Here is a 21461-nt window from a genome sequence, read left to right on the forward strand (position 1 = left end):
AGGCAATCCAGCGCTGGCTCCCCCGGAGTGTCCCGGAATCCTCCCTCGACAAGCCTGATAAATGCTGATTTATTTACCTTTCCTGGTTCCAGCGGGGGCGCTGTTGCGGCTCTCCGCACGATGTTAGGCGAAAATAGCCGATCTCTGTCGGGTCCGCTCTACTGCGCAGGCACAGGAGACTTGCGCCTGCGCAGTATAGCGGGCCGACAGCGATCTGCTATTTCTGCCTATCTCCGAGCAGAGAGCCGATACTGCGCCTGCGCTGGAGCCGGGAAGGTGAATATTTACATCCCCGCTGTTCGGGGAGCTTTATCGCCGCAGCCATGGGACCGAGGAGGACAGGGGAAGCCTCAATAGGATCTGGAGGCTTCCCCCGCCAGAGGTGAGTACCCCCCAGGGGAGGTTTTTCTCATTACAGGTTTTCTTTAGGCTGCGTTGCTACAGCAGCGCAACTTAATGACAGCAGGTAGTGTTATTATCCTCTGTGCATGCTATGCAGCCATAGCGTGCGCAGTTAAATTACGCTGGGCTCAGATGTTACACTGAACCCACCCCGAGCCCGGCGGGTCCAGTAGCTTTAAAGTACGATATTTCTGCACTTTGCTTTGCCCTGCAGGGTGCCTGTCACTTGACAGTCAGGCTATTGGGCCAATTAAAGTGCAGGAAAATCGTTCCTAAGCTACTGGACCCGCTGGGCTGCGGGCGGATTCAGTGGAGCACTTGTTAAGTGTAACGAAGCGCTCTTTATCTATCTGAGCCCAGCGTAATTTAACTGCGCATGCTATGGCTGCCTAGCGTGCGCAGGGGATTATAACACTCCCTGCTGTCATTAAGCTGCGTTGCTGTAGCGGTGTAGCTTAGTGAATCAAGCCCAATGTGCATTCAGCCTGGTGCAATGCACGGAAGCCCCCATTCTAGTAATGCTAGCCATCATACCCACCTGCAGGCCATGAGGAGTGGCGTCCTCTGCAGAAAAAGGGCCTCTGTTGCAATAAGTCAGCGTTGGCATGTATGTGAGACTTCTGGCAGTGTTAGAATGTAATTATTCCCACGCGTCTCATCATTATACCACGACTCCATGTGATGGTGGAGGACAGTTCTGTACTCTATATGAAAAAATGCTGATTTGTGTCTTCTAAGAAATCTCATGTAACGGAGAGACAAGGCGCGTCTGGTATGTTGGAGATGCCAGAGGGCAGCGCTATGATGCTTGGCATGCACTGAGCTTGGCTGGTACCATCATAGTTTTCATCACATGACCAGTCTCCAGCCTGTACCCAATGTGGCATCCAGAGCCAAGTCTCAGATCCCCTCTAGTTATTTCTCTGATATTTGTGGTTTTACTGAGCCAATTGTAGAGCATTTTGTTACTAAACGTGTAATGCATAAAGGCCATCCATCCATTCCATGCAGCAACCACCGGTCTTTCACCGGGAAACCCAATCCAAACATTATGGCAAATTCTGCCCAGCTTCTGTCATCCACAAAGGGGGGAAAGCCTATGTAATGAATAATTGGGGCCTGATGTAATCGTAGGACCGGTCACATGACTGTAGCAAGAGAAATACTTCTTCCCTAACAACTGCCTAGTGCATCACAGAAGAATGCCTCTTTGTTGCAAACCTTAAAGCATAGGTCCGGGGTAAGAAAACAAAAAACAAGATCTACTTACCTTGGGCTTCCTCCAGCCCCTTGGATCTGATATGTTCCCCACCGCAGCTCTGCTTCTAGCCGGTGTCCCAGGTTCCCCTTCCTTGCAGATGCCAACCTGGCAAGGTCAACATCTTCTGCACTTGGGCGAGTGGCGTGGCCGCGCAATCACGCTCACGTAGCCTGGAGGCGCAGAATGCTCCCGGCCACAGGAGCGTAAGTGGAGCAGCCACACGCTCACTCAGGTGCAGAAGACATCTGCAAAGTAGGGGACCACGGGACACCGGCTGGGAGCTGTGGCAAGGGACAAATAGGCTGCCAAAGGAAAAAGCCCCAGGTAAGTAGATCTCATTTTTTTTTTATTTCCTCGAATGTGTCCTTTAAGCCAGGTACCCATTAATTATACAATCTTAATTGTACATTCTTACCACTTCTATGTAATATGTGGGACTATCCAACGTTTACACTCAAAGTATATTCACTCAGTTTACTCTTTCCAGATTGTACAGTCATGTATTATTGATGGCCATTCTAACAATGCTGGGAAACAATGACATCCAATTGCAATTGCTCAAGCTTACCCCAGCCACACCCCCTCCAATGCCCAGCTATCTCCAACCTCCTTTTTGCTTATGCCAAGCATGGTTATTTCTGGACTCCAGTTGAGGGAGTCCTCATGACCTCATAATGGTTATTTCTGGGCTTCGGGGGAGAGTGTCCTCCTAGCCTGCGCATGGTCATTTTTGGGCTCCAGGTGAGAGTCCTCCTGTCCTCAACATGGTCATTTTTAGGGTCCAGGTGAAAGGGTTCTCCTGGTCCCTGCATGATAATTTCTTAGCACTAGGTGAGAGAGGTCCAAGTGAGAGGGTCCTCTTGATCTCAGCATGGTCAGTTCTGGGCTGTAGGTGAGAGGGTCCTCCTGGTCTCTGCATTGTAATTTCTGTACTCCAGGTGAGAGAGTTCTCTTTGTCTCAGCATGGTCAGTCCAGCAATACAACAATCAATGACTTTTTATCAGGAAGCAATGATCTAACACACACACACACACTCCCCCCATGTGCACTACAATGTGGACTAGTGAGGAGACTGGGGGTGGGGGAATCACCGGGCTGTGCTCTGCATAACCTGCGAAAATAGGCCAAGCACTGAGATGAAAGCTGACAGCTCGTGAGCGCAGAGCCGGGAGTTTGCCGGTAAGCGGACTGTCAGAGGCCCGTCACCCAGAGAGGTGAACTTTCTGCATGGCTGAGTCTGTGTCTTCCATTTACATCTGATTATTTCTGTATCTTGCAGCACCTTCCACTGTGTCCATCATGCACCAGGTCAGCAGAGCTGTGGACGGCATCACCTTGTCCTGGTCACAGCCCGACCAGCCCAATGGCGTCATTCTGGACTACGAGCTGCTCTACTACGAGAAGGTAGGCGACCACACTGCTGCCGGTCACAGCTCACCTTACTTCTCTATTGACTGATTTCCTTATGAGTGTTTATTGGTGTGTAACAATAAGATAAGATGTTTAATGACATGGGTTAATACGTTTCCGTTCGCTACCCCCGTGCTCACTTATTCGACTCAGTGTCATACGCCGATCACAGCCAGTATAATTAGCCCCTGACCTGTGATCCCTGCTAGCCAAGCACATTGATCACAGAGTAAGAATGAATAAGGCTCTGGTACCAGGAAGGTTTAAGTACAATCATTTAAAAAACAAACATGTATTTTGAGATTTACTTTTCTTAATAAAACACTCCATCTGCATCTCCACCTGGAAATTGTGTGAGCAGAGGAGAGACGTGCTTTACTGCTGCTCTGCACAAGTCCCCAGACATGGAGCGTGGCGATCACACCCTGCCTCTCTTTGTGGAGCATGTCTCATCTTTATGACACAGCAGTAGAACCAGGCCTTTCATATACAGACATTCTTAGTCATATGTGGAGGCTCCAATATTTTTTCCTAATCTGATAAATTCCTTTGTCATTAAAGGATGATTGGCTGTTGTTGGTTGCTATGGTAACTTGTTGGTATCTAGTCTAACTTTCTTTCCTTGGAGATTTATATTGCTTATTTTATAGATTGTTCCTCACATTTTCTGCATCAGGTGGTGCAATTGAGGGAACTCTCTTTCCAGTGTGTGGGTGTCTTAAGTAAATTTTAACTGGCTTTACTGAATACACCCCATAGCATCATGTGGCCCCCATAGCACCATGTGGCCGGTGTCTAGAGTCAGTTGACATTTGCTTGTCCCACTTTCATACAAGTGCCTCCAACCATGCATAACTACACAAGAAGTGCCAGCAGGTCTACCTCTCTACTGCTTCCCATATGTTCCTCCAGTACTGGTCAGTACCTGTCATCTTCTCTTCATCCCATAGTTCCTCCAGTACTGGTCAGAGTCTGTTGTCTTCTCTTCATCCCGTATGTTCCTCCAGTACTGGTCAGTATCGATTGTCTTCTCTTCATCCTATACTACCTCCAGTACTGATCAGTGTCGGTATCCTTCTCTTCATCCCATATGTTCCTCCAGTACTGGACAGTGTCTGTTGTCTTCTCTTCATCCCATATGTTCCTCCAGTACTGGTCAGTGTCTGTTGTCTTCTCTTCATCCCATAGTTCCTCCAGTACTGGTCAGTGTCTGTTGTCTTCTCTTCATCCCATATGTTCCTCCAGTACTGGTCAGTATCTGTCGTCTTCTCTTCATCCCATATGTTCCTCCAGTATTGGTCAGTATCTGTCGTCTTTTCTTCATCCCATATGTTCCTCCAGTACTGGACAGTGTCTGTTGTCTTCTCTTCATCCCATATGTTCCTTCAGTACTGGTCAGTGTCTGTTGTCTTCTCTTCATCCCATATGTTCCTCCAGTACTGGTCAGTGTCTGTTGTCCTCTCTTCATCCCATATGTTCCTCCAGTACTGGTCAGTGTCTGTTGTCTTCTCTTCATCCCATATGTTCCTCCAGTACTGGTCAGTGTCTGTTGTCTTCTCTTCATCCCATATGTTCCTCCAGTACTGGACAGTGTCTGTTGTCTTCTCTTCATCCCATATGTTCCTCCAGTACTGGTCAGTGTCTGTCGTCTTCTCTTCATCCCATATGTTCCTCCAGTACTGGTCAGTGTCTGTTGTCTTCTCTTCATCCCATATGTTCCTCCAGTATTGGTCAGTATCTGTCGTCTTCTCTTCATCCCATATGTTCCTCCAGTACTGGTCAGTGTCTGTTGTCTTCTCTTCATCCCATATGTTCCTCCAGTACTGGTCAGTGTCTGTCGTCTTCTCTTCATCCCATATGTTCCTCCAGTACTGGTCAGTGTCTGTTGTCTCCTCTTCATCCCATATGTTCCTCCAGTACTGGTCAGTGTCTGTTGTCTTCTCTTCATCCCGTATGTTCCTCCAGTACTGGTCAGTGTCTGTTGTCTTCTCTTCATCCCATATGTTCCTCCAGTACTGGTCAGTGTCTGTTGTCTTCTCTTCATCCCATATGTTCCTCCAGTACTGGTCAGTATCTGTCGTCTTCTGTTCATCCCATATGTTCCTCCAGTACTGGTCAGTATCTGTCGTCTTCTCTTCATCCCATATGTTCCTCCAGGATTGGTCAGTGTCTGTTGTCTTCTCTTCATCCCGTATTTTCCTCCAGTACTGGTCAGTGTCTGTTGTCTTCTCTTCATCCCATATGTTTCTCCAGTACTGGTCAGTGTCTGTTGTCTTCTCTTCATCCCATATGTTCCTCCAGTACTGGTCAGTGTCTGTTGTCTTCTCTTCATCCCATATGTTTCTCCAGTACTGGTCAGTGTCTGTTGTCTTCTCTTCATCCCATATGTTCCTCCAGTACTGGTCAGTATCTGTCGTCTTCTCTTCATCCCATATGTTCCTCTAGTACTGGACAGTGTCTGTTGTCTTCTCTTCATCCCATATGTTCCTCCAGTACTGGTCAGTGTCTGTTGTCTTCTCTTCATCCCATATGTTCCTCCAGTACTGGTCAGTATCTGTCGTCTTCTCTTCATCCCATATGTTCCTCCAGTACTGGTCAGTGTCTGTTGTCTTCTCTTCATCCCATATGTTCCTCCAGTACTGGTCAGTGTCTGTCGTCTTCTCTTCATCCCATATGTTCCTCCAGTATTGGTCAGTATCTGTCGTCTTCTCTTCATCCCATATGTTCCTCCAGTACTGGTCAGTGTCTGTTGTCTTCTCTTCATCCCATATGTTCCTCCAGTACTGGTCAGTGTGTTGTCCTCTCTTCATCCCATATGTTCCTCCAGTACTGGTCAGTGTGTTGTCTTCTCTTCATCCCATATGTTCCTCCAGTACTGGTCAGTGTCTGTTTTCTTCTCTTCATCCCATATGTTCCTCTAGTACTGGACAGTGTCTGTTGTCTTCTCTTCATCCCATATGTTCCTCCAGTACTGGTCAGTGTCTGTTGTCTTCTCTTCATCCCATATGTTCCTCCAGTACTGGTCAGTGTCTGTCGTCTTCTCTTCATCCCATATGTTCCTCCAGTACTGGACAGTGTCTGTTGTCTTCTCTTCATCCCATATGTTCCTCCAGTACTGGTCAGTGTCTGTTGTCTTCTCTTCATCCCATATGTTCCTCCAGTACTGGTCAGTATCTGTCGTCTTCTGTTCATCCCATATGTTCCTCCAGTACTGGTCAGTATCTGTCGTCTTCTCTTCATCCCATATGTTCCTCCAGTACTGGACAGTGTCTGTTGTCTTCTCTTCATCCCATATGTTCCTCCAGTACTGGTCAGTGTCTGTTGTCTTCTCTTCATCCCATATGTTCCTCCAGTACTGGTCAGTGTCTGTCGTCTTCTCTTCATCCCATATGTTCCTCCAGTACTGGACAGTGTCTGTTGTCTTCTCTTCATCCCATATGTTCCTCCAGTACTGGTCAGTGTCTGTCGTCTTCTCTTCATCCCATATGTTCCTCCAGTACTGGTCAGTGTCTGTTGTCTTCTCTTCATCCCATATGTTCCTCCAGTACTGGACAGTGTCTGTTGTCTTCTCTTCATCCCATATGTTCCTCCAGTACTGGTCAGTGTCTGTCGTCTTCTCTTCATCCCATATGTTCCTCCAGTACTGGTCAGTGTCTGTTGTCTTCTCTTCATCCCATATGTTCCTCCAGTACTGGTCAGTATCTGTCGTCTTCTGTTCATCCCATATGTTCCTCCAGTACTGGTCAGTATCTGTCGTCTTCTCTTCATCCCATATGTTCCTCCAGGATTGGTCAGTGTCTGTTGTCTTCTCTTCATCCCGTATGTTCCTCCAGTACTGGTCAGTGTCTGTTGTCTTCTCTTCATCCCATATGTTTCTCCAGTACTGGTCAGTGTCTGTTGTCTTCTCTTCATCCCATATGTTCCTCCAGTACTGGTCAGTGTCTGTTGTCTTCTCTTCATCCCATATGTTCCTCCAGTACTGGTCAGTGTCTGTTGTCTTCTCTTCATCCCATATGTTCCTCCAGTACTGGTCAGTATGTGTCGTCTTCTCTTCATCCCATATGTTCCTCCAGTACTGGTCAGTGTCTGTTGTCTTCTCTTCATCCCATATGTTCCTCCAGTACTGGTCAGTATCTGTCGTCTTCTCTTCATCCCATATGTTCCTCCAGTACTGGTCAGTGTGTTGTCTTCTCTTCATCCCATATGTTCCTCCAGTACTGGTCAGTGTCTGTTGTCTTCTCTTCATCCCATAGTTCCTCCAGTACTGGTCAGTGTCTGTTGTCTTCTCTTCATCCCATATGTTCCTCCAGTACTGGTCAGTATCTGTCGTCTTCTCTTCATCCCATATGTTCCTCCAGTATTGGTCAGTATCTGTCGTCTTCTCTTCATCCCATATGTTCCTCCAGTACTGGACAGTGTCTGTTGTCTTCTCTTCATCCCATATGTTCCTCCAGTACTGGTCAGTGTGTTGTCCTCTCTTCATCCCATATGTTCCTCCAGTACTGGTCAGTGTGTTGTCTTCTCTTCATCCCATATGTTCCTCCAGTACTGGTCAGTGTCTGTTGTCTTCTCTTCATCCCATATGTTCCTCTAGTACTGGACAGTGTCTGTTGTCTTCTCTTCATCCCATATGTTCCTCCAGTACTGGTCAGTGTCTGTCGTCTTCTCTTCATCCCATATGTTCCTCCAGTACTGGTCAGTGTCTGTTGTCTTCTCTTCATCCCATATGTTCCTCCAGTATTGGTCAGTATCTGTCGTCTTCTCTTCATCCCATATGTTCCTCCAGTACTGGTCAGTGTCTGTTGTCTTCTCTTCATCCCATATGTTCCTCCAGTACTGGTCAGTGTCTGTTGTCTTCTCTTCATCCCATATGTTCCTCCAGTACTGGACAGTGTCTGTTGTCTTCTCTTCATCCCATATGTTCCTCCAGTACTGGTCAGTGTCTGTTGTCTCCTCTTCATCCCATATGTTCCTCCAGTACTGGTCAGTGTCTGTTGTCTTCTCTTCATCCCGTATGTTCCTCCAGTACTGGTCAGTGTCTGTTGTCTTCTCTTCATCCCATATGTTCCTCCAGTACTGGTCAGTGTCTGTCGTCTTCTCTTCATCCCATATGTTCCTCCAGTACTGGTCAGTATCTGTCGTCTTCTGTTCATCCAATATGTTCCTCCAGTACTGGTCAGTATCTGTCGTCTTCTCTTCATCCCATATGTTCCTCCAGGATTGGTCAGTGTCTGTTGTCTTCTCTTCATCCCGTATGTTCCTCCAGTACTGTTCAGTGTCTGTTGTCTTCTCTTCATCCCATATGTTCCTCCAGTACTGGTCAGTGTCTGTTGTCTTCTCTTCATCCCATATGTTCCTCCAGTACTGGTCAGTGTCTGTTGTCTTCTCTTCATCCCATATGTTCCTCCAGTACTGGTCAGTATCTGTCGTCTTCTCTTCATCCCATATGTTCCTCCAGTACTGGTCAGTGTGTTGTCTTCTCTTCATCCCATATGTTCCTCCAGTACTGGTCAGTGTCTGTTGTCTTCTCTTCATCCCATATGTTCCTCCAGTATTGGTCAGTATCTGTCGTCTTCTCTTCATCCCATATGTTCCTCCAGTACTGGTCAGTGTCTGTTGTCTTCTCTTCATCCCATATGTTCCTCCAGTACTGGTCAGCGTCTGTTGTCTTCTCTTCATCCCATATGTTCCTCCAGTATTGGTCAGTGTCTGTCGTCTTCTCTTCATCCCATATGTTCCTCCAGTACTGATCAGTGTCTGTTGTCTTCTCTTCATCCCATATGTTCCTCCAGTACTGGACATTGTCTGTTGTCTTCTCTTCATCCCATATGTTCCTCCAGTACTGGTCAGTGTCTGTTGTCATCTCTTCATCCCATATGCTCCTCCAGTACTGGTCAGTGTCTGTTGTCTTCTCTTCATCCCATATGTTCCTCCAGTATTGGTCAGTATCTGTCGTCTTCTGTTCATCCCATATGTTCCTCCAGTACTGGACAGTATCTGTTGTCTTCTTTTCATCCCATACAAATTTTCCAGTACTAATCAGTGTCTGTTGTCTTCTCTTCATCCCATATGTTCCTCCAGTACTGGTCAGTATCTGTTGCCTTCTCTTCATCCTATACTGTACTTCCTCCAGTACTGATCAGTGTCGGTAGCCTTCTCTTTATCCCATACATTCCTCCAGTGCTGGTCAGTGTCTGTTGTCTTCTCTTCATCCTATACTGTACTTCCTCCAGTACTGATCAGTGTCGGTAGCCTTCTCTTCATCCCATACATTCCTCCAGTGCTGGTCAGTGTCTGTTGTCTTCTCTTCATCCCATACGTTCATCCAGTACTGGTAAGTATCTGTTATCTTCTCTTCATCCCATAAATTACTCCAGTACTGGTCAGTATCTGTTGTCTTCTCTTCAGTATCTACAGCTTCAGTCCCTCCTGTTTTCGTTTTATCTCTAACCTTTCTATTAATCTATAGAGGCATTTTTTAGTCCTAGAAATCTGGTTCCGATATGGGGTATATTTACTACAATATTCATTAAAAATACTTTTAAAGGTTTGCCATTTCCCTTCACTGTCCTTCCCATGTAATAAACGGTGCTAGAGCTTTTTTTCCACTAGGCACGTTCTCATCCAAAAATTGGATCGCATGCATTTTCCCAACGTTCGGTAAGTCACAGGAATTCTGTGATTAACACTGTTATTGCAGTGCCCCTTTTCCACTGCTGCCAATGCGTGCATTGCGATTATTACCATAGCGCAATCGAACTCCCAGCTGCAATTTTGTTCAATTGCGCTTAGGTATACTCTGTGGGAGCACATGAAAATTGTGACAATACGGGATTTTTGTGTAATTTCCCTATATGGCGTGATGCCCCACCCCTCATCTCTCGAAGATAACAATTGGACCTCACAGAATCATCATACGAAAAAACGCAAAGCTCAGGAAAGCTCATTGTCAAATTGCTGTCAATAACGATTAGAATCACAGTGCGATGGTGATTTGCAGTGGAAGGGGCTCTTAGTGGTATGTAAATGTCACACCTGTTATGGCATGTATATGTCAGGTGGTGAAGAGTAGGTGAGTGCCTGGATAGTCTACAGAGGCTGACGTGTTGTCACAGGCCTGGGGTGACACTTACAGGTGTGACTGGTGTGACAGCGAAGACTTCCGTAACACATCACATTATCAAGGAGGCCCTCACAAGTTAGTTGCTTAAGGAAGAAATATTTCCTAGAGTTTAATGGCCACCGTGGGAACTGTTGTGTGACTAACCTTCCTGTCCAGCCCAGTCCTTTTCCCCTGGAATACATGTCTGTAATGTATTCTCATGTCATCACCTTGGCTTCATGGAGCATCAGGTCTAGACATCTGTTTACACACGCACATATGTAGATTGTGCTATTCATCTTGGTGAATATGCTTCATCCACTCACTGCCTCATCCTCTAGCCCCTTCAGCTCCCCTCCTAGTATCTCCCCCAGACTACTAGATTGTAAGCTCACTAGGGCAGAGTCCTCCCCCTAGTGCCTGCTCCCCAATACTCTCTAGATTGTGAGCTCACTAGGGCAGTGCCTCCACCCCAATACCCTCTAGAGATTGTAAGGTCACTATGGCAGAGATCCTCCCCCCCCCCCCCCCCCCCACTATCTCCACCAGACTACTTTTTAGATTGCAAGCTCACTAGGGCAGATTCCTCCCCCTAGTTCCTCCATCCCAATAGCCTATGGATTGTAATCTCGCTAGGGCAAAGTCCACCCCCTACTGCTCCACCCCAATACCCTCTAGATTGTAAGCTCACTATGACAGAGTCCTCCACCCTGCTATTTCCACCAGACTACTTTCTAAATTGTAAGCTCACTAGAGCAAAGTCCTCCCCATAGTTCCTCCACCCCAATACTCTGTGATCTCTAATAGGCAGGATCCTCCCCCTACTTTCTCCACCTCACTACCTTCTAGAACACAGGTGTCAAACTCCAGGCCTCGATGACTATATCCAGGCCAGTGTTTAGGATGGACTGAGGAATGTGTTCTTTTTGATGAACCATGTCTTTCCTGATTCATGAATTAATTTGAGCTGTGCCAAAAATGTGTAAGGACTTTGGCCCTTACATTTGGCTCCTCCTCATAGTGTCTCCACAGTTTCTGCTGTACTTGAAGTAATGGGCATGTACCAATATTACTGGTAGTAATAATAATATATGTACACTGTCTCCCTGTTTACCATTACAGGATCTAACAGAACACAATTCCTCCGTAGTCAAGAGTCCCACCAATACTGTGACGGTACCAGGCCTGAAAGCTGGCACAATCTACGTCTTCCAGGTCAGAGCACGAACCGTGGCCGGCTACGGGCGCTACAGCGGGAAGATGTATTTCCAGACCATGACAGAAGGTGAGACCTCCACAAAGAGGCCCTGTCATGGGACATTCTGTAATTAGGTGGAACCTCTTTATCTGAGCATGCTCCACATAGCAAACACAGAACATTTATATCGTGCTTTTCTCCTGGCGGACTCAAAGCGCCAGAGCTGCAGCCACTAGGACGCGCTCTATAGACAGTATCCGTGTTAGGGAGACTTGCCCAAGGTCTCCTACTGAATAGGTGCTGGCTTACTGAACAGGCAGAGCCGATATTCAAACCCAGTTCTCCTGTGTCAGAGGCAGAGCCCTTAACCATTACACTAGCCAGCCACCGCTGAATCTGGGCCCCAAATCTGAGGCTTGTGGAGTCCTGTAGTAGCCAGAACACATCTCCCGTCTCCTGCAAGTCCTCTACAGGGAATATTGCATTATCAGTAGTGATTGTCACATGATGCAATAGCCATAATGTTTTACCTGAAAGAATTCTATGCAGCTGGCCTTCATCTAGAAACGTTTCCAGTCCAGAAGACTTCATATTTCCACCACTTCCTGCCACATTTTAGTATGATGTTATATTTCTCCCCACGTCTCTCCTCACAGCTGAATACCAGAGCAGCTTCCAGGAAAAACTGCCGCTAATTATCGGATCCTCTGCCGCTGGGCTGGTCTTCCTCATTGCACTGGTGGTCATCATCATCGTCTGTAACAGGTAGTGTAGCTCGGATATTCCAGAGAACAATTTTACTTCTGTCGTGTCACTGGCGATCCACAGAATATGGGCCAAAACCATGTTGCTCTCAATGTGAACCATCTCCCGAAGGTCACATGTCCAGAATGACCTCAGGATTTTGAGACCCAGGTGGAGCAGATAGCCAGAACAACAAATCCATTTTTAGCAGCTGAGTAAAAACGAGGGTGCAGATAAGTTGCCTTGGGTAACTGCTCCACTTTTGCGCTCCGTGTGTTGTATTGCGATGATCGTGTTAAGAAGACTGGAAAGGATCCCCCTTTTTTTCTGTTTCTTACTGTATGTGAGTGGGGTCATTGCCCCAGAGTTGTAGTCAGTTGCCTGGGTGTACATATTGTGCTGTCTGGCTGCAGTCAGTAGCCGTTTCCCGTGTATGGGAGGTCATTTGCTAATTCACAGGTTAAGTGCGGTTTGTCTTTCTTCCAGAAGACGAGGCTTCGAGCGGGCTGACTCGGAGTACACAGACAAGCTACAACATTACACTAGTGGACACAGTACGTACCGACTGCCTTCTCCACCTCTAGCACCGCGTTCTCTCTTTGGTTGGTTGCTTAACTTGTTCCCTTAAAGCCATAACATATCCACAAATCCATAAAAATCACCCATTACTGGCGAGACCTGACCACCCTCGACATGCAGGACAAATCCTGACTCTAATCCATAAATTGTATCTACCAAAAATGTGTGTATGTTGATACCCATAGGTGGGACAGTAATGGGGTGTCCGGTATGATGAGGTCACTGTGGAACTCCAGCTACCCCAAAGAAAAAAAGACAGGAAAACAGACCAGGAGCACCAATAGTGTAGCATTTTTACAAAAAGGGAAATAAATTCACAATACTACTACTTACAGACACGGGTTGCTTTTAAGCAACCACTGTTTAGAGCATGTGGAGAAAACCATCTCCACTTGGATGGAAAGTCCTCTTTCGGACTTGGGTCACACTCCAATCGAAAAAGTCCATTGTAACCACTGTATATCGATTGCAGGGATAACCCCTAAGAGGGGGACTAGACTATGCAGGGTGGGAGGAGGCACCCCAGGAGGCACTACCAATTTGGGAGTTAATAAGGAACAGTCTTACCTCGATATGGAGGTTAAGAGAGTTTCTCTGGGTTTCATGCGCTTCTTAAGGTCTTTATTCTCTGTAGCATGAGTAAGGAGCACCTAAAAGGTGCTTATCAGGTGTAGCACAACTGTGTAGTTCATTCTCTGATATCTAGCCCAGGGGATGTCCTTAGGCCTCCCCAAGAAGGCAGGTCTTCTTCGTTTGAAAAGAGCTCAGGGAAATTTTTGAGTCATTTCCTCACTTTTGTGTCTCAAAGAGAAAGGTCAGAAAGCATGACTTTTGGTGAAAACTGGGGACAGGTTAGTAAACTGCTGGTCTAGACTGTGTGTGTTACCCATTCCTAGACAGATTAGATTCACGATTTCCATCGCTTAAACAATACCATCTATTCTGATCATTTCCTCTTCTCCAGTCTTGTGTTTCTCCTACTGTCTTCAATATTTATGATGTTCTACCTCTTTCCTGTTTTATTTCTCTTTTACCATTTCTTCTTTGACTTTTCTTCTGATTACTGTTTCTCTTTTACTCCACTCTACCATTTTCAGGATCTTCTATCACCTCTTTTCTGGTTCTCTCTGACTTTGGTTTCTCTCGTTGTCCTTGAGTCTCATTTCTCCATGATCTTCTATATCTTCTCTGCCTCTTCTTTCCACTCTATAGTTTCTCTTGTTGTCCTCTATTTTCTTGACTCTTAACCTTCTGACCACTGCTTCTCTGTTTGTTTCTGTCGCTATCCTTTCCTTCAGTCTCTTGAGTCTCTCAGTACTTGTTTTCCCACTGCAGTGACACCAGGAATGAAGATTTACATAGATCCTTTCACATATGAGGATCCTAATGAAGCTGTTCGAGAGTTTGCCAAAGAGATTGATATCTCCTGTGTGAAAATTGAGCAGGTGATTGGAGCAGGTGAGAGCAGATGTTCCCATACTGAGGACCATGGATGTTGACAGTAGTAAGCGGCCTCTGACTCCCTGTCCCCTCTGTGTCTCTACCAGGAGAGTTTGGTGAAGTTTGCAGTGGACATCTGAAGCTCCCAGGTAAACGAGAGATCTTTGTGGCCATCAAGACTCTGAAGTCTGGCTACACAGAGAAGCAGCGGCGAGACTTCCTCAGTGAAGCCAGCATCATGGGGCAATTTGATCACCCTAACGTCATCCACCTGGAAGGAGTGGTCACCAAAAGCTCCCCAGTAATGATCATCACAGAGTTTATGGAAAATGGGTCGCTGGATTCCTTCCTGCGGGTACACACCTCATATCTGTTGTACACTGTTCACTTCTACTATTTATTGCCATTGTAGCACAAGCCCATGTGATTGGTGTGATGATGGTGCCATGTGATGGGTATTGGCTATGACGGATTTGGATGGTCTTTCTGTAGAGGGTTTCTCAGTTCTCTTGTCTCTTCCCATCTCTCTGCAGCAAAACGATGGTCAGTTTACAGTGATCCAGCTAGTGGGAATGCTGAGGGGCATCGCTGCCGGGATGAAGTATTTGGCAGATATGAATTACGTGCATCGGGACCTGGCGGCACGGAACATTCTTGTGAACAGTAATCTGGTGTGTAAAGTCTCCGACTTTGGCTTGTCCCGATTTCTGGAGGACGATACATCAGACCCAACATATACCAGCGCCCTGGTGAGTAACATGTGGTTACCCTCTAGAACTTAAAGTATAGGTGGATGTAGCTGTGCACAAATTACACCTACATTTAGCCTCTGCACACCTACACATCCCCCTCTGCAGACCTATTCTCCTACTCTGTGCATGCCTACATTTCACCTCTGTGCCAGCCTACACTCCCCCCCTGTGCCCTGCTACCATCCCCCTCTGTGCACGCCTTCACTCCCTCTTTGTGTGCTCTTACACCCCCCATCAGTGCGCGCCTAAACTCCCCCTCTGTGCGCGCCTAAACTCCCCCTCTGTGCATGCCTACACTCCCTCTCTGTGCATGTTTATACTTCCCTTCTGTGCACGCCTTCACTCCCCCTCTGTGCACTCCGGAACTCCCCCTCTGTACATGCCTGCACTTCCCCCTTTGTGCACGCCTACCCCCTCTGGAGCCTAATGCCCGCCGCAATCTGCGGCCCGCAAAGAAGCAATTCTGCAAAACAGAATTCTGTGGGTGACGCTACCTGGATGGGTGATGTATAATATTACAATGCTGAATGCTGCTATCTGTTTCGCAACTCACCATTAAATGGTCATGAAGAAGTATCTGGTGCCCATGTGTTTTTGTCTGTAGAAGTTGTGATTCCCTCTCTGTGCCAGCCTACACTCCTCCTCTGTGCATACCTACACTTCCCCTCTGTGCACGCTTACACTCCCCTTCTGTACAAGCCTTCACTCACCCTTTGTGCACTCCTGCACTCCCCCTCTGTGCACACCTACACTCCCCCTCTGTGCACGCCTACACTTCCCCCTCTGTGCACGCCTACATTCCCCTCTGTGCACACCTTTAATCCCTCTCTGTAGGCTGATGCTGAAGTGTAATGAAATGTCTGGATCTGGTGCAATGAGCTATGGCAAAGGACAAAGATATTGTGAAATAAAACTCCTTTATTCAGCTGAACAATAAAATAAATAATAGCTGTTTGAACTTTAACCTCCTGAGCGGTATGCTGTGTCGGGCATGTGGCTCGCTAGCCTCATACTAACTAGCCTAGTGCTAGCTAAACCTTTTGAAGCCATTCAAACTATTAGATTAATCCTGGGGACTCTGAGGCTGGAAAACCTCCTGAGCGTTACGGGCCTGACTTGTTATCAGCAGTGCATTCTTAGTCAGACAGAAGTGTTTTGAGCTTTTGTTTACTTTTTATGAGAGCCACAGCTGCATTCACTGTTGTTCAACTGCTTCATTTGCATAGCTAGAAGCACTCATTTTTAAACCCTTGAAATGCAAAGAAAAATAGGAAGTGACCTCCTTCAGACACTTGTTAGTAGGACTAGTTTCCAATGTACTTGTGTTTATCTCATCATGTCAGTTAAGGTACGATTTGATGGTAATTTGCCGTCTGTGCGTTGCAGGGTGGGAAGATCCCCATTCGGTGGACAGCACCAGAAGCAATACAATACAGGAAGTTCACATCAGCCAGTGACGTCTGGAGCTATGGCATTGTCATGTGGGAGGTGATGTCATACGGAGAGCGACCATACTGGGATATGACCAATCAGGATGTAAGTGTCAGACTGAACGGATATGAGAGGAGGGGATTCTGTAAATGAGAGGATTTTAATGTACAGTATTTGGTATTTGAGTCCGTCCACATGCACAGTGATTAGGAATCCTGTGATTGAACCAGTGCGCCTCCATCTTGTCACAGAGTTCCTTGTTCTTGCCTTGCAGGTTATAAATGCCATTGAGCAGGACTACCGCCTGCCTCCACCAATGGATTGCCCAAATGCTCTCCACCAACTCATGCTTGACTGCTGGCAGAAAGATCGAAATCACCGGCCTAAATTCGGCCAGATCGTCAACACGCTGGACAAGATGATCCGAAACCCAAACAGCTTAAAGGCCATGGCACCTCTCTCTTCTGGGTAAGGGTTTCTAGTTGCATCCTCTGGTCTCGGCAGGCTGACGTGTGGGGCTAGAATATGTGTAGCTCCTTTCTCTTCTGAGAACGTGCTGGTGGACGGACCTTCGCCTCTAGAGAGGTGCTTGTGGTTGGAGTCACTCTCCTGTAGGTAGAAGCCTCTCTCCTCAAAAGAGTAGCAGTAGAGTATTGTCACCCATTTAGATGTTCTGTTTCACTTAAGACATCTTAATGACATGTATTTATGCTTGAAAAAAATCTATGTTTTCCCTTTTGATGTTGCATGTATAAAGCTACAAAGAAAAAAGGAGAAAAGGGGTCCCCCCATATACAAGCAGCACCAGACTAATGATATTCAAAATATTATAAATCTTTATTATTTTCAAATCCTATCCATGATTCATTAAAAGCAATTAAAAAGGGTCACACAATGTGACCACCAGAGTCTCTCGTCCATATAGTGTAGCATATAATACAAAAAATTGAAGGTTTAACAACTGGCGTATGGAATAAACTATAGAAATTTGTAAACAGCATAAAGAATCACCTATTGTAATAAAGAATTTAAATATTGGTGATAAAATTCATCTCCACATAATTGGTGTAAACCACATAAAAAAATGATAAATATAAACACATAAAAGTGTACCCTATATCGTGCAAATAAACACAGCAGGGAGTAAAAACATTAGAGGCCTCTTCTGAAGCGGGTTGAGCCCCCGTGGTATACTAAGGCTGCTTCCCGGGTCTCTCCTCCTACCTCTGGCTGTCCGGTCTCTCGGCTCTATATTCAGTTGCATAAGTTTCACCTTCATATCTACAGACCTTCCTTGGTCTTGCACATAGCACCTTATTGCTTTATCTACATTTTCTAACTTTTTGCAACCTGCACTTTATATTGTTATCTTCTAATGTTTTTACTCCCTGCTGTGTTTATTTGCACGATATAGGGTACACTTTTATGTGTTTATATTCATCATTTTTTATGTGGTTTACACCAATTATGTGGAGATGAATTTTATCACCAATATTTAAATTCTTTATTACAATAGGTGATTCTTTATGCTGTTTACAAATTTCTATAGTTTATTCCATACGCCAGTTGTTAAACCTTCAATTTTTTATATTATATGCTACACTATATGGACGAGAGACTCTGGTGGTCACATTGTGTGACCCTTTTTAATTGCTTTTAATGAATCATGGATAGGATTTGAAAATAATAAAGATTTATAATATTTTGAATATCATTAGTCTGGTGCTGCTTGTATATGGGGGGACCCCTTTTCTCCTTTTTTCTTTTATACTTTGTTGGTCCCCTTTATAGCACATTCTAATTGTCAAATAAACATTTATCGCTAATTTATGCATGGTGCTGGTCCAAATCCTTATGCGTTAAATCGCATGTATAAAGCTGTCTGTACTATCAGCCTGCAAGTAAACAGGATTTAAGTCCGATGAAGGCTGCAAGGCCGAAAGCTTGCTTATTCTCATTATTTTTAGTTAGCCAATAAATGGTATCATCCTGATTTAAAACTTCTTGCTTTTCCTTAAAAGAGGTGTTGGACTTGGAGCCTCCCTCTTTTGGCCCAGTGTTTGTTGTTAGAGCCAGAACATTGGTGGTATATCTCTGCTCTAGGGAGATACTGGTGGATGGATCCTTTGGGGTATTGCTTGTTCGTGGAGCCTCTCCTCTGAGGAGGTGCTGGAGAGTGGAGCCAGAATGTTGATGCCATTCTTTTCTCTGTGGAGGTACTGATTGATGGATCCTCTGGGGTATTGCTTGTTGGTGGAGCCTCTTCTCTGAGGAGGTGCTGGAGAGTGGAGCCAGAATGTTTGTGGTATATCTCTTTTATAGGGAAGTACTGGTGGATGGCTCCACTGGGGTATTGCTTGTTAGTGGAGCCTCTCTTCTGAGGAGGTGCTGGAGGGTTGAGCCAGGAGGGTGGAGACAATATAGCTACCCCAATTTCCTAAGGAGATACTGGTAGGTGTTGAAGCATATTTTCTGGAAGTTGCCAGTGGGTGGCACCAGAATGTAGATGACACCTCAGTTCTCTGTGTTCACCTTCTGTTGGACGTAGATTGTGGGGCTAAAACATTTATGGGGTAAAATACCTGCCCCGCCTGTCTGCTGTCCTTGCTCCTGTAATGTCTTGTTCTATGTTGCCACAGTTTTCTATCTCAACTTCTGCTTGTATTTCCTGCAGGGTGAGTCTGCCTCTCCTAGATCGAACTGTCCCCGATTACACCAGCTTCAATACAGTGGACGAGTGGTTGGACGCCATCAAGATGGGACAGTACAAGGACAGCTTTGCCAATGCTGGTTTTACCTCCTTTGACGTCGTCTCGCAGATGACCATGGAGTAAGTACACCAGGGGGATGAGAGTTCTGCTCATATTTTATGTATTCACCAGAGCTGCAGGAATGACAAATGACAATGCAGTGATATTGGTAAATGTGAGGGGTGGAGCAGCCCAAAAATGACAGAGGACACCATTCACAGAATTTGGTGATGATGGGTATGACAGTTCTTCTCTCTAGCAACATGCTCACCCCTGCCAGCCCTCTAGCACAGCGGTCCTATCTGCCAGCCCTCTAGCACAGTGCTCCCCTTTGCCAGCCCTCTAGCACAGCTATTTCCTCTGCCAACCCTCTAGCACAGCGCTCCCTTCTGCCTGCCCTCTAACACAGCGCTCCCCTTTACCAACCCTCAAGCACAGCTCTTCCCTCCGCCAGCCCTCTAGCACAGCTCTCCCTTCTGCCAGCCCTCTAGCACAGCGTTCCCATCAGCCAGCCCTCTAGCACAGATCTCTCCTCTGCCAGCCGTCTTGCACAGCGCTTCCCTCTGTCAGCCTTCTAGCACAGCATTGCCCTCAGTCTGCCCTCTAGCGCAGCACTCCCCTCTGCCAGCTCTCTAGCACAGCGCTCCCCTCTGCCAGCCCTCTAGCGCAGCGTTCCCTTTTAACAGCTCTCTAGCGCAGTGCTCTCCTCTGCCAGCCCTCTACCACAGCGCTCCCCTCTGCCAGCTCTCTAGCACAGCGCTCAGCTCTGCCAGCTCTCTAGCACAGCACTCAGCTCAGCCTGCCCTCTTGCACAATGTTCCCCTCTGCCAGCCCTCTAACACGGCGCTCCGCTCTGCCAGTTCTCTAGCATGGCGCTCCTCTCTACCAGCCCTCTAACACAGTGCTCCCCTCTACCAGACCTCTAGCACGGTGCTCCGCTTTGCCAGTTATCCAGCTCCTCTCTGCCAGCCCTCTAGTACAGTGCTCCCCTCTGCCAGCCCTCTAACATGGCGCTCCGCTCTGCCAGCCCTCTAGCACAGCGCTCCCCTCTGCCAGCCCTCTAGCACGGCGCTCCCTCTGCCAGCCCTCTAGCACAGCGCTCTCCTCTGCCAGCCCTCTAGCACGGTGTTCCCCTCTGCCAGCCCTCTAGCACAGCGCTCCCCTCTGCCAGTCCTCTAGCACAGCGCTCCCTCTGCTAGCCCTCTAACACAGTGCTTTCTCTGCCAGCTCTCTAGCTCAGCGCTCCCCTCTGCCAGCCCTCTAGCATGGCACTTTCCTCTGCCAGCCCTCTAGCTCAGCACTCCCCTCTGCCTGCCCTCTAGCACAGTGCTCCCCTCTGTCAGCCCTCTAGCACAGTGCTCCCCTCTGTCAGCCCTCTAGCACAGTGCTCCCCTCTACCAGCTCTCTAGCATGGCGCTCCCCTCCCCCAGCCCTCTAGCACAGTGCTCCCCTTTGCCAGCCCTCTAGCACAGCGCTCCCCTCTACCAGCCCTCTAGCACAGCGCTCCCCTCTGCCAGCCCACTAGCCCAGATTTCCTTTCTGCCAGCCCTCTAGCGCAGCGTTCCCTTTTACCAGCTCTCTAGCGCAGTGCTCTCCTCTGCCAGCCCTCTACCACAGCGCTCCCCTCTGCCAGCTCTCTAGCACAGCGCTCAGCTCTGCCAGCTCTCTAGCACAGCACTCAGCTCTGCCAGCCCTCTTGCACAACGCTCCCCTCTGCCAGCCCTCTAACACGGCGCTCCGCTCTGCCAGTTCTCTAGCATGGGGCTCCTCTCTACCAGCCCTCTAACACAGTGCTCCCCTCTACCAGACCTCTAGCACGGTGCTCCGCTTTGCCAGTTCTCCAGCTCCTCTCTGCCAGCCCTCTAGCACAGTGCTTCCCTCTGCCAGCCCTCTAACATGGCGCTCCGCTCTGCCAGCCCTCTAGCACAGCGCTCCCCCCTGCCAGCCCTCTAGCACAGCGCTCACCTCTGCCAGCCTTCTAGTACAGCGCTCACCTCTGCCAGCCCTCTAGCACAGTGCTCCCCTCTACCAGCATTCTAGCATGGCGCTCCCCTCCCCCAGCTCTCTAGCACAGTGCTCCGCTCTGCCAGCCCTCTAGCACAGCGCTCCCCTCTACCAGCCCTCTGCACAGCGCTCCCCTCTGCCAGCCCACTAGCACAGATCTCCCCTCTGCCAGCCCTCTAGCACAGCACTCCCCCCCCTGCCAGCTCTCTAGTACAGTGCTCTTCTCTGCAAGCCTTCTAGCACAATGCTCCCCTCTTCCAGCCCTCTAGCTCAGCACTCCCCTCTGCCTGCCCTCTAGCACAGTGCTCCCCTCTGTCAGCCCTCTAGCACAGTGCTCCCCTCTGTCAGCCCTCTAGCACAGTGCTCCCCTCTACCAGCTCTCTAGCA

General features: G+C 47.6%; 1 protein-coding gene across 7 annotated transcripts in view; it reads left to right on the top strand.

Annotated features, from left to right (window-relative positions):
• The window catches only part of EPHB2 (EPH receptor B2), a 165267-nt gene that overhangs the window by 134306 nt on the left and 9500 nt on the right, over nucleotides 1-21461 (top strand). For 3 of the 7 annotated variants that reach the window (XM_068241562.1, XM_068241567.1, XM_068241568.1), the window contains 10 exons: nucleotides 2944-3068; nucleotides 11299-11461; nucleotides 12031-12139; nucleotides 12605-12720; nucleotides 14033-14155; nucleotides 14245-14492; nucleotides 14671-14886; nucleotides 16276-16425; nucleotides 16595-16788; nucleotides 18995-19150. In XM_068241562.1, the coding sequence (XP_068097663.1) occupies nucleotides 2944-3068; nucleotides 11299-11461; nucleotides 12031-12139; nucleotides 12605-12720; nucleotides 14033-14155; nucleotides 14245-14492; nucleotides 14671-14886; nucleotides 16276-16425; nucleotides 16595-16788; nucleotides 18995-19150 (1600 nt within the window). Of the gene's footprint in view, nucleotides 1-2943; nucleotides 3069-11298; nucleotides 11462-12030; nucleotides 12140-12604; nucleotides 12721-14032; nucleotides 14156-14244; nucleotides 14493-14670; nucleotides 14887-16275; nucleotides 16426-16594; nucleotides 16789-18994; nucleotides 19151-21461 lie in introns of those variants that run through there. The other 4 variants (XM_068241564.1, XM_068241563.1, XM_068241566.1 and 1 more) reach the window with 4 other exon arrangements.

Source organism: Hyperolius riggenbachi, chromosome 6, assembly GCF_040937935.1.
Source record: "Hyperolius riggenbachi isolate aHypRig1 chromosome 6, aHypRig1.pri, whole genome shotgun sequence".
NCBI lineage: Eukaryota > Metazoa > Chordata > Amphibia > Anura > Hyperoliidae > Hyperolius > Hyperolius riggenbachi.